Genomic DNA, 12,774 nt, shown 5'->3' on the forward strand with positions numbered 1-12,774 from the left:
TATTCCTGGCTCAGAGAGGAAATATTGAAATTCAGTTTATTTTGTGTTTATTTCATCAAGACACCTTCTTTTTCCTGGTGTCAATGAACACACAAAAGGTGTATATAATGGGTCTGTGAGCCAGTTAGTACAAACAAGAAACAAGGAAGTGGACCCTGGTTATACATGCCCAGTATTCATTGGTCATTCATTCTCATTCTCGGTAACATAAAACATGGGGAATTGTTTTCCCTTCTAACACTACACAGGGAAATGGAATGAAAAAGAAATCTCCCGCTTTTGTTTGTGTGATTATTAGCTCTAACAGAAAGCATGTTAATGCTCAAAAATACAGTGGTTAGCTAAAGAGAACATGTATAAAAGAGGAATGTACTTGCGATTTATTTATGATGAACATGTTTCAACCCACCATGGGGTCTTCGTCAGAAAAATGGAACACACATGCACAAATACAGACAAAATGCTGATCACAGCAAACAATAGTCCACAACACAATAATACAACACAATACAATTCCAATTCCCCATTTCTACTGTCGTTACCCACCTGTTTTGTGGTATTGAGGCTACACACAGATCTCATTCCACCTTAATGATTAGTCAAAACCAAACAGTCCAGAGCCACACTGCAGGCCTTGGCTGACATGCTGCCTTACAGTCTGTTTACCACACAGCTAAACATTAAACCCATGGCATCATTGGTCTGACATTCCCTCCTCTCACTCCCCCACAAGGACTTGCCCACAGATAAGGCCATTTATTAACTCCACTTAACATTAACAGAGTAAATACAAGTCATGGTCTGGTTAAGGTAATGTCCATCATTACAGTGCTTCTAATCAGGGTATACTTTAAAATGAAATACAATACCGTGACCATTACAAGTGTAAGTACGTTGGGCTGGGCAGGATATAGTGTGAACAGGACACATTACAACTCAAGCAGTATTAATGGAATATGCAGTATGTCTCTCTGAGGATGTGGAAAATAGGCAGATTAATCTTGGCTTGAGTCCAATTAGGCTTGGTCACATTCACAGGACAAGATTGCCACCCAAGGAAATTTCAAAAAGAATAGAATAGAATAGAATAGAATAGAATAGACCAGTGGCTATTCTGCAATTTGAGATCCCCTGTTCCCACAGCTTCCAGACCAGGGACCCAAACCCTAGTCTTCAGTGGGACAAGAAGTAGTCCATTCTGGGTGTAACATTGCCACTTCCCCCTACCCTTCCCTGGAGACCCCTCTCCTCTCCTCAACTTTTCCTATTCTATTCATAACAGCAACCCTGCCCTTCCTCCCAACCCTCTGGGACCCTATTCTTTCTGAAGGCCAGGGGTCCCACACAGTGGCGCATAAGGGGTTGAAGGGTTCAGTGCTTTTTGATGTGTTTACCATGAGAACCTGAAGGTCAGGACAATATGATGGCTATATGTGTATCCTTTAACATGGAAAAGGATAAACAGATTGTTTCTTGCTTTACACCGTGTTATCTAAGGATTCCATTTCGTTCCTAAGGAGCTTTATTTATTGAATACAAAAGTAATTAAAAGACTCTTAACCTTTTCAGTGAGTCAATATTTTACAGTCAAAACTACAGGTTGCTGTTCGACCCAACAATTATACTATATCAAAGTGCCAGGTGGTATGGACAAAAGATGTTGTGCTGAGTGAATGGAAGAAGTTGTCTACTTTGAGGAACTAGCCTATATCTCTGCATTGTTTCTGCTCTCTCTGAACTTCTGTAAGGTTGAATAACCGTATGTGCTCCATTTACTGTATGTTTAGAGATTGGTTTATGACAAAGAGCTACAGCCTACATCCATTTAGCTTTTACACATGCAATAGTGTTTTGTTGATAAATCTCTGTAATACAATAAATACTCATACTGCCTAGTCAATTCGATGAGAGACAGCAATGATACAATGGCTGTAGGCTACCTGTGTTTTGCACGTTTCACTGGCAGCTTAGTAGAGCGCTTAGTTGGTGTTAGCTGTAACGTTAGCTACTAGTGGGTGTTGTTGCTACTAGTGTGTTAGCTAGTGGGTGTTAGCTGTTGCTAATGGGTGTTAGCTGTTGCAACTAGTGTGTTAGCTGTTGCTACTAATGGGTGTTAACTAGTGGGTGTTAGCGGTTGCTACTGGTAGGTGTTAGCTTACGGTGACCAGACGTCCCAGTTTGTCCGGGATTGTCCAGGTTTGTCCGGGATTGTCCCGGTTTCAAGATGGGTGTCCCGAGTCCCAACAAATATCTGTAAAACACTAAAATGTCCCGGTTTTCAACATTCACTACCAAATTTTTCTCCCGCTGAAGGTTACATGTCCCACAATGACAAGTGAAGAGGTAGCTTAAGTAGCAAGTTTACTAGTTGAACAAGTTTACTCGCTCGCTTGGATGGAAAAGCTACGAGTCGGGCCGAATTTGACAACAAGCTTTAGAAAAGAGGTGAAAACAACACAGCTGGCCTGCGTGTGTGGCTATTTGTTTATATTATTACGCCTCACAGAAATCTCCACGTAGCACGTTAAGTTTCATTGTTTATGAAGTTTAAGTTTATTGCAGGTTTAACTGTTGCTACTAGTGGGTGTTAGCTGTTGTTGGGTGTTAGCTGTATTGGATGGGGCATTAACATTACAAGACAAAAAATGTTGTGTTCATGTGCGTTCTTGTGTCCTCCATTTATGTAATGCAATGTTGTGATGTTATAACCGCCAAAGCACGATTCCAACACAAAAGAACAAAAGCACCCAGGACAGATAAAAATAAGTTTACTTGCCAGTCAAGGATGCATGGGGTGGTGATTTGACCGATGAGAACAAATTGAAAGCCCCAAGATTCATTGCGAGAACGACGCATCCATCCAAACTATAAGAAAGCATCTCTGTGCTTACTTTCATCAGAAGATCGTTCTCTCCAAGATGACACACAAGGTCATATCGACTTGGAATTCTTGGATTTCTTGGATAATCAGCTTTTTTGCAGGTGAGACAAATTGTGAAGTCAGCATGTCTTTTAATCTACGATGCAGTACGTTTTGGAAGTAGCGGTTAGCATGATCCAGTGGAAAAAATGAACACTATCCTAGCCTGAGATATGTATATGTTTATATCTGAAGTGTTTCATTTAAAACAGAACATTAAACATTAAACATAGTACTTAAAATAGGTCAGATGCAAAATTATGCTGTGTCCATCTGAACCAAATGAAAACATTTGTTTCTAAGACACAATCATAAAGACACTATAGACCTCCCAGTACTCCATCAAAATATGGTGAAGGGCGCATACCAGTATGTGAAAGCTGCATCTCAGTACTATGACAACCTCATGTTTTGATACAAATATTGATGTTTAATTGACCTCTGGGGATGTGACTTTGCTAAGCCATGATTCCCTAATGTTTTTTTTTTTCTTGGCCCATTTCCTAAGTATCACTTATTTTCTTGTGACTAAATAAACAAAACAACGTCTCAAGCCACAGGAGCCATTATGCCTTGGCAGTGACTCAGGGAGAAGAAACCCAAGCCTACAGTCCCATTTGGGAAATACTGCTCTGGAAATACTGAAGTCTACTTCAAATAATGGAAGTCATTTTTTATGAATCCTTTGGGACTCAGCTCCACCCATCTGCATGTCCCTCTTCCCCTCTTACACCCTCAGCTTTAGTCTCAGTCCCAGGCTGTAGGATCACTTGGATCACTGGCCCGTTCATGACAGTTGTGATTCTTTCAACCTGACGTTTCTTCTAAAAGGATGTTTCTGGTGGTTGTGTAAAACCACTAATAGCAGGGACTAATGAGGAGATTCTACTAAAATCACTGAGAGAAAGGAAAAACTACAATACAAGGCACTACAATATAGCACTACTTAGAAGCTCTCCAGTGATATTTTTTGTACGCATTAGACTTCCACTTGAAAAGCAATATTTAACCCAAATCTTGAAACATACTTGGCTGGGACTCAGCCAGTGACCCTCGTGCCCTGTGTACTGTATCTGTGCCCTTTGGCTGGGCCAGTCTGCATCAGTGGGAGGAAATAGCTGTACTGACCACTATGTAAACATTACATCAACCCTAAAGGCAGCCTGCCTGCTACCCTATGATTCCCTCTCATTCCCAACAGTCTGCCTTCGCTGCTTGCCTCCTGATAACGCCCCAGTTCCTTCCTCTATAATAACAGTTGGACCCAAAAACAATTAAGAAATCACCTTAAAAGCTGTTTGTTCAGGGATCAGCCTATTTAACCTTAGCTCCTCATAATCTGATAACTTGGAACAAAACACAATGAAAATAAATCCCACGAGTCGTTGTTTCTTGATCCTTAAATTACACTAAGTTGCATAAGGTTGAGGGGCTGTTGGTGGTGCCCTTGTTGACTTGCTGAGTCGAGGCAAAGAAAGTGCTATCCTACAGCTGTAAATTTTGTAAAGTCATGTTATTTGACTGTGTGTGTGTGTGTGTGTGTGTATGTGTGTGTGTGCGTGTGCGTGTGTGTGTGTGTATTTGTAGAAGAGGTAGGTCAATAGATGCTCCTGGTCCTGGTCAACACATTCCAGTCAGGAAGCGATTTTTCAGGATTTTCTCCACTCTATCCTACTCAATACTGATTCCTCAACTCTAATTCTCCCAGAATTAGCAACTATGAGATTTGTTATCCTCTTAAAAGTCAAAAAATGTAATAAAGTAACATTTATTTTGACAAAGGCCTATATACTATTTGTGTATATATACCAATCACATTGCAAATAATATTCAAAATATTTTTCCTACAAAGATTTGTTTGTTTGGTTGTTAAGTTGAACGATACACAGCGACATAAAGAAGGGTGTTGCTGGAAAAGAACAGAGACAGGGCATGAGAATTAGTTGGAATAGTGTGATGACTGAACTAGGTGAGATGGAATGAGAGAGAAAGTGATGACGAATGAAACAGGACAAAGTGGGTGCTGCCAAGGGTGAAGGCAGTCAATTAGACGTGGCAGTTTAGCTGCAACTCTCTACACACTAAATGGGATTAGGCGTGTAACAATATACAGTATAGTCACAGAGGATATGGATTCAAAGAAGTCCTAATATGCATTGTGGAATTGGAAAATGATATGAGGTTGCTGTTACTGAATAAAGCCGACTGACTGGATAATAAAGCTTACAAATCACAATTTCATGGCAAAGTACCAAGACATCCTGAGCTTTGTAAATTTCATCTTTTTATGTTGAAAAAGAAATATGTAGCCAAGTATAAACTTGCTTGTAATATTGTAAAAATTAAAAAAAGTCGCTCATTGTGCCTTTATAGAGCAAAAAGAAAGATAAGAGCCCTTCAGAACAGCAAATATGTTGACGTGAAGTTGATACTATGCAGTTAGAATATAGGAACTGGAATAAACATGTTTGGGCCTAATGAACATTGATATTGAGTGCAAATCGAAAATGTGCATCTCTAATTGCTTGCAAAGAAAATGGTGACTGTTTTGTCCCGTAAACCAATTTTCCTTTGTGCTGTAGAGCAATCCAGCAGGTTTGACCTGGTGGCACCCAGTGTAAAATGCAGTGAATAAGTTGGTAGAAACTACTAATCTTCTCGGCGATGGTTTATTTGTTTACAGTAATTATACTAATTTCTCAAAATGAATGTGGAAATACTTTATTGATGTTAAAATGGGGCAAGTAGCACCTTTATATGAAGCCACACATGCACACACACACACATGCACACACATAAACACATGCATGCACACAAACACACAGACTTTGTCATACAGGCTTCTCAATGGAAAATAAGTATTTTTAAAAGGTATGACTCGTCACAACACACTTCACACTGATGTGTACATACAAAAGCCAGAAGGGTGCACCAACACTTTGCACATACAAGTCCTCCCCGCTAACTTTCCTTCTGAGAATGCAGAAATTGGTCTTCTGATGATAATTTATGATGTGTGAGGTTCTTGAAAGCTGTAATTCTCACTTGCGACTCACTTTCTCCCAGGGTTTACTCATTGGCAGCATGTTCTCTATTTAACGGTCACTCCCCCAGCCTAGTAGTTTCTCATGAGTGACCTATTCATTGTTTCTGGACTAGCACATAACATCCTGGCACTTCCTCAGCCCACCCAGAGACCCCTGATAACACATTGGAAAAATATAAAGGACTTTTCAGTAAACCATTATTCTGCATTTCATGCCTCCACCTCATTAGGGTTGAATAAAGGAAGAGAAGAGCCACACGACATTGGCTAATAAATCAACACTAGCCTCCCTTGAACTGGTCTAGGGTTACTAAAGGAGCGCTTGATGTACTGTACTGTTCCTTCCTCTGTAGTGAGGTTCTCTCATGCTAATCTTTACCTTTGAGTTTTCTCCATCTTAGATGCAGCATCTTATTGTAATAAATTCTTTTTTTTTTAAATACTTGCAATGCTTCTGAAAAATGTGCATGATGTCTTGGTTTTTGTAGAGATATTTTATTTAAAGAAATTCAACCCTTGAGTCAAAGTCAGAATGAAGTTTGATAGAATATGCAAGAAATTAACTGAAAAGTTAAATATTAATAGACAAGGTCATGCTTTTCATTTTGTTGGAAGGACCATTTTCTCAGTAGTTTTCTGACCGTGTGAGGACGGGTTTGGCCTCACAACACTTTGCTAACCACTTACAGATAAAGTGAAACATTCACAGAGAGGGTGGTGTCTGACCAAAATATATGAGGAAGTTCTGAAGATCTGAGAATTTTGGCCCCTGCAAATTCTTGATATGAGGGGCACCAGATGACCTTTGACCTACCTAACTACAAGGCTTAGAGCACCTGGGAACTATATTCAAAGAGAATCTTAGACTAGGAGTGCTAATCTGAGACCGGTTTGCCTCTTACGTTATTTCTCTGGTCATATGATAACACCAATGATCCCAGATCAGTACAGTAGAGGCCCAGACCATTAGCTATTTGCTGATGGTCAGAGAACATACCGCCATAATTTACTGGTCAAATTCTAAGTTGCTTCCCATGGTGATCTGGATGTTTAGGGTACACATTTACGGTAAAGCTACACTTACAACATTTGAAAAATGTTGGTACTAAATATCATCTACTGTCCTATTTATCAAAGGCCATTTAAGACAAAAGCTGAAATTAATATACTTTTATAACCCACTGTATGGGAAAATCAGGAGACTTCATTTTTGACTTGACTATCATCTGCTGTACTGATTCAAGTACTTTGTGGCTCTGGTCTGTGACTGAAGGATAAGATAACAGGTTTATGGGAAGCTCACATCTAGTCCTGAGTCACTTTACCACTGAAGGAGCTCAGTGCTCGTTTGATGGGAGCCATTTTCATAAAAATTTGCCTTTCTAGATTGGTGTGTTCAGTTTCCTGGTATCACTAGCCATGACTGATGGGCAGGGTGGCGACAGGTTTTCCAGTCAGGACGGAGCCAGTTCTAACAAAAAAAAAAAAAAACATTAATTAAGTAAATAAAAACTCCATTTATATGGTTTAATTAGCTTGGATAGCATGTAGTGTTGATTTATTCTTTTTCTGATCCCTTCAGATGGTCTGTTTACCCATTTGTACATTTGTGTTTAATGTCTGTAGTATATTACATGTGCCAGCGTTTGAGTGTGATAGTGTTCCTGTGAGAATATAAAGGGCATAGTACTGAACAAGGTAAATCTGATATGAGCATCAACACTAGGATACTATGGGAATATGAATCATGAAACAATTTCTAATAAAAACCTACTGCCTCCAAAAACTCCCTGTGTAGAATGGCTTTATGTATGAGTGTGTTTTCCCCAGGTGTCCAGCCTCCCACACCACAGTCCCGCTGCTGCTATCATGGGCCGATCAGGAGCAATATGGAAATGAGTGACGTAGTATTTACTGTCCCTGGCCCCATGGTGCCGTGCTGGGCTGTGCGGTGTGGTGATCTGCCGGCTGCAGATACCTATCTGAGTACACTGTACTTATTGGAGCTTCCTCCTTATGCTCCTGGCCATGCAACAGGAGGAACACGTTCATGAATGCATATATATATATATTTACACACACACACACACACCCAAAGACTCCGGACACAGAGGGCTGGGCCTTCATGCTGATCTCAGAAGTACGATCTATGTGTGAAGTGTGTGAAAGTGCAGCATGGAGTGTGATGTGTGCTTGTTTGGGGTGGGGGGGTGGGGAGTGAGAGAGGCAGAAGTTGCGGAAGAGCAGAGAAAAGTATAGGCTTTGCATTATCAGTTAGTGGTATATTTGTGCTATCTTCAAGGGTGTAATTACTTCCTTTAAATAATCACAGAGAGGATATCTGTACCTTCTCCATTTAAATCCAGACTATGTCCCAGATCTTTCTTCTCCTTTTATGAGCCTTTTAAACAGTCCCCTAATTTATAAGCTGTGTTTAACTCTCTCCATAGGTCAAACAAGCATTCACTTACTATATCTGTCTCTCTCTCTCTCTCTCTCTCTCTCTCTCTCTCTCTATCCTCTCTCTCACACAGTTTTTTTTATTCTTGTTAGAGGGGTATTAAGTAATTTCTAACTTTTATCAACCTCTATCGGTGACCAAGAAATTGCAAAAACATCGACAGGTCTTTGACACAGCTAACAGTGGCCTGTAATTCACATAAATATAAATGTCACATTTTTACAATAGAACAAGAGTAAGCTAGCTAATTAGAGCAGAGATCCAACAGAAATGTGTAGTGAGGAGGTGATATGTCATGATGCATAGTAATACTGCTTTGTCATTTCCTTTTTTTGGCTTGAGAGAACCAAATGTGTTGTGACGCCTGTCGCTTGCACATAGCATCATCAGCTATCTTTGAGCAGTTGAAAAAGATAGGGGCAGCGGCTGTAAAGTACATTTTTGAAAACCAGACATTTCAACACCTGGCAAAGTAATCAGTGAGTCATTGGTATTGATCAAAAACCCTATCAAACCACTGCAGATAGGTGTCATTTTCTACTATGGGACAGTAAAAATTTTACATAATGCACTTTTGAAAGAGCACTCATTCTGACCTGTCTATAAAGGGAGGGGGAGTGAGATTGAGATAGAGGGACAAGTGGAAAAGGAGAAAAAAACCCTCATTTTTCATCTCCACTCCACATCATGTCCACAGCCTGGCCACGGCTCGCTCATTGGCCGCTGATAAAACGATAGTTATCTGCTGACAATAAGGCCTTTGAGGCCGAGAGAGGAGCCTGTCTCTCATTTACATGGACTCTGGAACTGTGTCTCTTTGTAATGCATCTTGCACATGCAAGGGTTCCAGTCACAGTGCTGGTCGAAGGCAACAGAGAGTTTGGGGATGTTAATTTGGAATTGGACCGTCTCGATTCAGTTGGAGGGGGGTTGGGAGTGGGTGGAGGCTGCACCATTCCACAAAGGAGGGCTTGATTTGTGACTTGAGCACTTCAGACCAATAATGGGATGCGAGACACTAGCAGGCCTGTGCTGTCTCATTTGAATACAGTGAGACGACCAAATTTTGGACCGGGATACGTGTGTTGAACGGTACTTCAGACGTCACCAATTCATCAGAATCAGAGGCACCAGAAATTCTCTGAAAATTACAAAACTGCGTTGTTGTGTCTATGTCAAATATGTGAGTCCACAGTTGAAAGTAATGTGATGCACAGAACAGCATCTAACCAGAAAGACAGTGTTCATCACATAGTGCGAATAGACCGACCAGACCAGACCTTGTAAATGATAGAAAGGTCCCGTTTCCTTGTTCCAAGATGTTTCCCACTGATAGCAGCGTCACCATTCTCTCATCATTCATATGTTTGCAAGCTATGACACGGCCACAGAGAGAGAAATAGATAGATGGGGGTAGAGAAAGACTCCACACCATGATAAACTCATGCAAAGTGTTGTACTTTTCCTGGGTCGTTAATGGGTGAGTGTTGAGCGGTGACTTTGCACGCACTCTCTCTGAACTGTGGTTAACATCTAGCAACCCACACTGTCCTTAAAAGGCCTATTTTTTCCTCCCAGGTTCATGTCAAACTATTTTCAAAGGTGCCACATGTTGGCTAAACAAATGGCATGCAAAGTTTCCCATTACGGAAAAAATATGTTTGTGTAACTGAAGAGTAGCAGCCTTTCATTTCAAGAAGTGAGATGAGTTGGAGTCATTATAGTCTGGACGTGTGGGAGAGAAAGGAGCAAATCACTGAATGAGTCAGACTGCAAAATGGAATTATTCATTAAGATGTTAGTTTATCAGTTCCATTTCATTTAGTGTTTTACATGAATTTAATAAGATACTATCCAACTTTAATGACCCCTGTGGAGAAATTAGGTTGTTGCAGCAAAAGCAATAGGGTTCAGCAAGGAAGAAGACAAATAAGAATATAAAATAAGAAATAAACCACCAAAAAACTAATAAAACTAATAAAACCAATAAAGCAAAAAAAAAAAATAGAATGTAAACAATTGTTGGGCTCTGAAAATGCATGCTGGGGTCAATTTAAACACATTATAAAGACTGTATTGGTTGGAGTATGGATTACTAACATGTATGGATTAAGGTTACAATTGTTACTGCATTTACTTAGTTACTATATGATGTTACTTGTGGTCACGACTGCTTAATTGAATATATCCTGTCAGTCAGAAATATGTGCTATGCAAATAAATAAGATCGATCAAAATCTAGATGCAATCTCTCTCTGCAAAGTTCAATCAATTTTATAGTTACTGAATGATTGATCGATAACTCAAAACATTCTTTGACAAAATGGTCAAAGGTTTGGTTTTGGTAGTAACAACAGTATTTTGGTTGCAAGATGGCATCATATTCTGTTTACTTTTTCGCTTAGGCATCATATTCTGTTTACTTTTTCGCTTAACCCTGACTGACTACGTGCTTGCGATGGCGATATAATCAAAAAACACATTTGCATATATGTTGGGATGAAACCACTCGCCGTGTGGCCATGAGCTACAGGGATGCAGTCTCACTTCCTGGTCCAAATTACAGGGGTGAGACTAAAATCAGGCTCAGAGGGCAGACTAGAACTGTTTGTGTTTCGGTAGTGACATGAACAGCAGGGAACAGCAGTTTTTTACAGATTAGGTTTCTTCATTTAGAATGTTTTTACAAAATGGACCTGAATCGTTCAACGTTTCTTTAGAATAAATCAAAAAGCTACTATATATTTAAAAAAAAAAAAAAAAAAAGAATGTAAAAAATAGGCAACAGTGTTTTCGGTATTATTTTCAGAAATGTAGGTGTTAGGGCTAGGGACACGTCCCAGTAGAAAGTAGCATATAAATACTGAATTTGTATTTATTTAACTTATTACTATCTCAATTAATGCCTTGGACTTAAATAGACCCTAATATGCTCTGGTGGGTTTTTTTTTTATAATTTTCTTAATAATTTCTTAATTTCTTGATAATTAAATATAATTTTCTTAATACTAATTTTCTTAGAGGGGAACTGCAATTTGAACCATTTCAGCAGAGTTGCCCATATACAGCGTTGTGGCGTACGGAAAATGGCAGTGTGCAAAACAGAAGTTTGTGTGCACATGTCCTCCTATTGTACCGTGCATTTCAGAGAAACACATTATTTCCCCTTTTTCTGTTTCAACTTCTGTTCTGCTTTAGCCTTGTTCTGTCTGCAGTACGCTGGGCCTCCTGCTGTTATCACCTGTTATTAAGTTATCAGCTCCATCCCGCCCTCTCTGCCCTGTTTCCATTTCCTTCTATTGAGCTCCCAGGGGCATCGAGGGGTGGGCCGCTGCCCCGCCACACCTGGCACTTCCCACGTCTGGGGCCTACTTCAGGAAGCATTGCATGATGGACTTTTGAGTCCACCCACCAACTTCTTGTGAGTGTCTCACAGATACCTGGACCCCCTAAAGTACATTAACAGTGCTGCGAGGACAGGAGGTGACAACACACAAACACTGCGAGTGAGAGGAGAAAAAGAAAACGAGAAGACAACAGATGCAGTGTCACTCATGATATACTAAGAATAAGACAAAAAAAAAATATATAAAAAAAATATATATATTTAAAAAAGAACAGAAAAGGACAGCTATAGGGGGAGGCATGAAGAAGTTGGGACAGACGCAAATAAGAAAAAATCAACCACTGTAAACAACTTTACAGTGTATCTTCCATATCTGTAACTAACACCTCGGTCACTATCATCATCGTTGTTGTCGCCATCGTCATCATCATCATCATCACCAGTCAAGGTGATAAGCATAAGACACACACATACACACATACACACACACACACACACACAGAAAATGTATCAGGATCTAAGATCTATCAATAAAACCCTGATCTCAACCACAGTGATCCGATCCCAAAGCCTTTCTCAGCCTCTCAAGTTGGAACAAAGTCTTTCAAACGTCTGTAATAGCTGCTTTTTATTTCTCACACACTTTCCTGGTTTCAAATCCACTATTCCATACGAGGTCAAAAGATCACAAGTTTGGGGCAAGACGAAAAATCCATTTACTGTATAAACAAAGTCATGAGTGTGGTGAACAATTCTGTCACATTACGGCCTTTTTAACTAGCAGATATACTCGGACTGCACAAATTCACATGAACGAACACTCCTGGCTTGATATGATCTTGGACAGTTGAACCAAGGTTTCTTGACATGAGTAAGTCCCCTAAAGCGAGAAATGAGACAATCAAGGATCTAATTTCTGGTGTCATCAAAGGACAAACGCTGAAGCTGCTCCAGGTTTTTGAGTCCTGACTGTCTTGTCTCTAGCTTTGGGAGAAAATTGT

General features: G+C 40.0%; 1 protein-coding gene across 1 annotated transcript in view; it reads right to left on the reverse strand.

The window, feature by feature from the left end:
- LOC139908419 (receptor-type tyrosine-protein phosphatase eta) overlaps positions 1 to 645 on the reverse strand; it is a 39,541-nt gene extending 38,896 nt beyond the window's left edge. The window contains exon 1 of the mRNA XM_078283062.1: positions 612 to 645. Within this exon, the coding sequence (XP_078139188.1) occupies positions 612 to 645 (34 nt within the window). The remainder of the gene's footprint in view (positions 1 to 611) is intronic.
- Between the last annotated feature and the right edge of the window lie 12,129 nt (positions 646 to 12,774).

Source organism: Centroberyx gerrardi, chromosome 4, assembly GCF_048128805.1.
Source record: "Centroberyx gerrardi isolate f3 chromosome 4, fCenGer3.hap1.cur.20231027, whole genome shotgun sequence".
NCBI lineage: Eukaryota > Metazoa > Chordata > Actinopteri > Beryciformes > Berycidae > Centroberyx > Centroberyx gerrardi.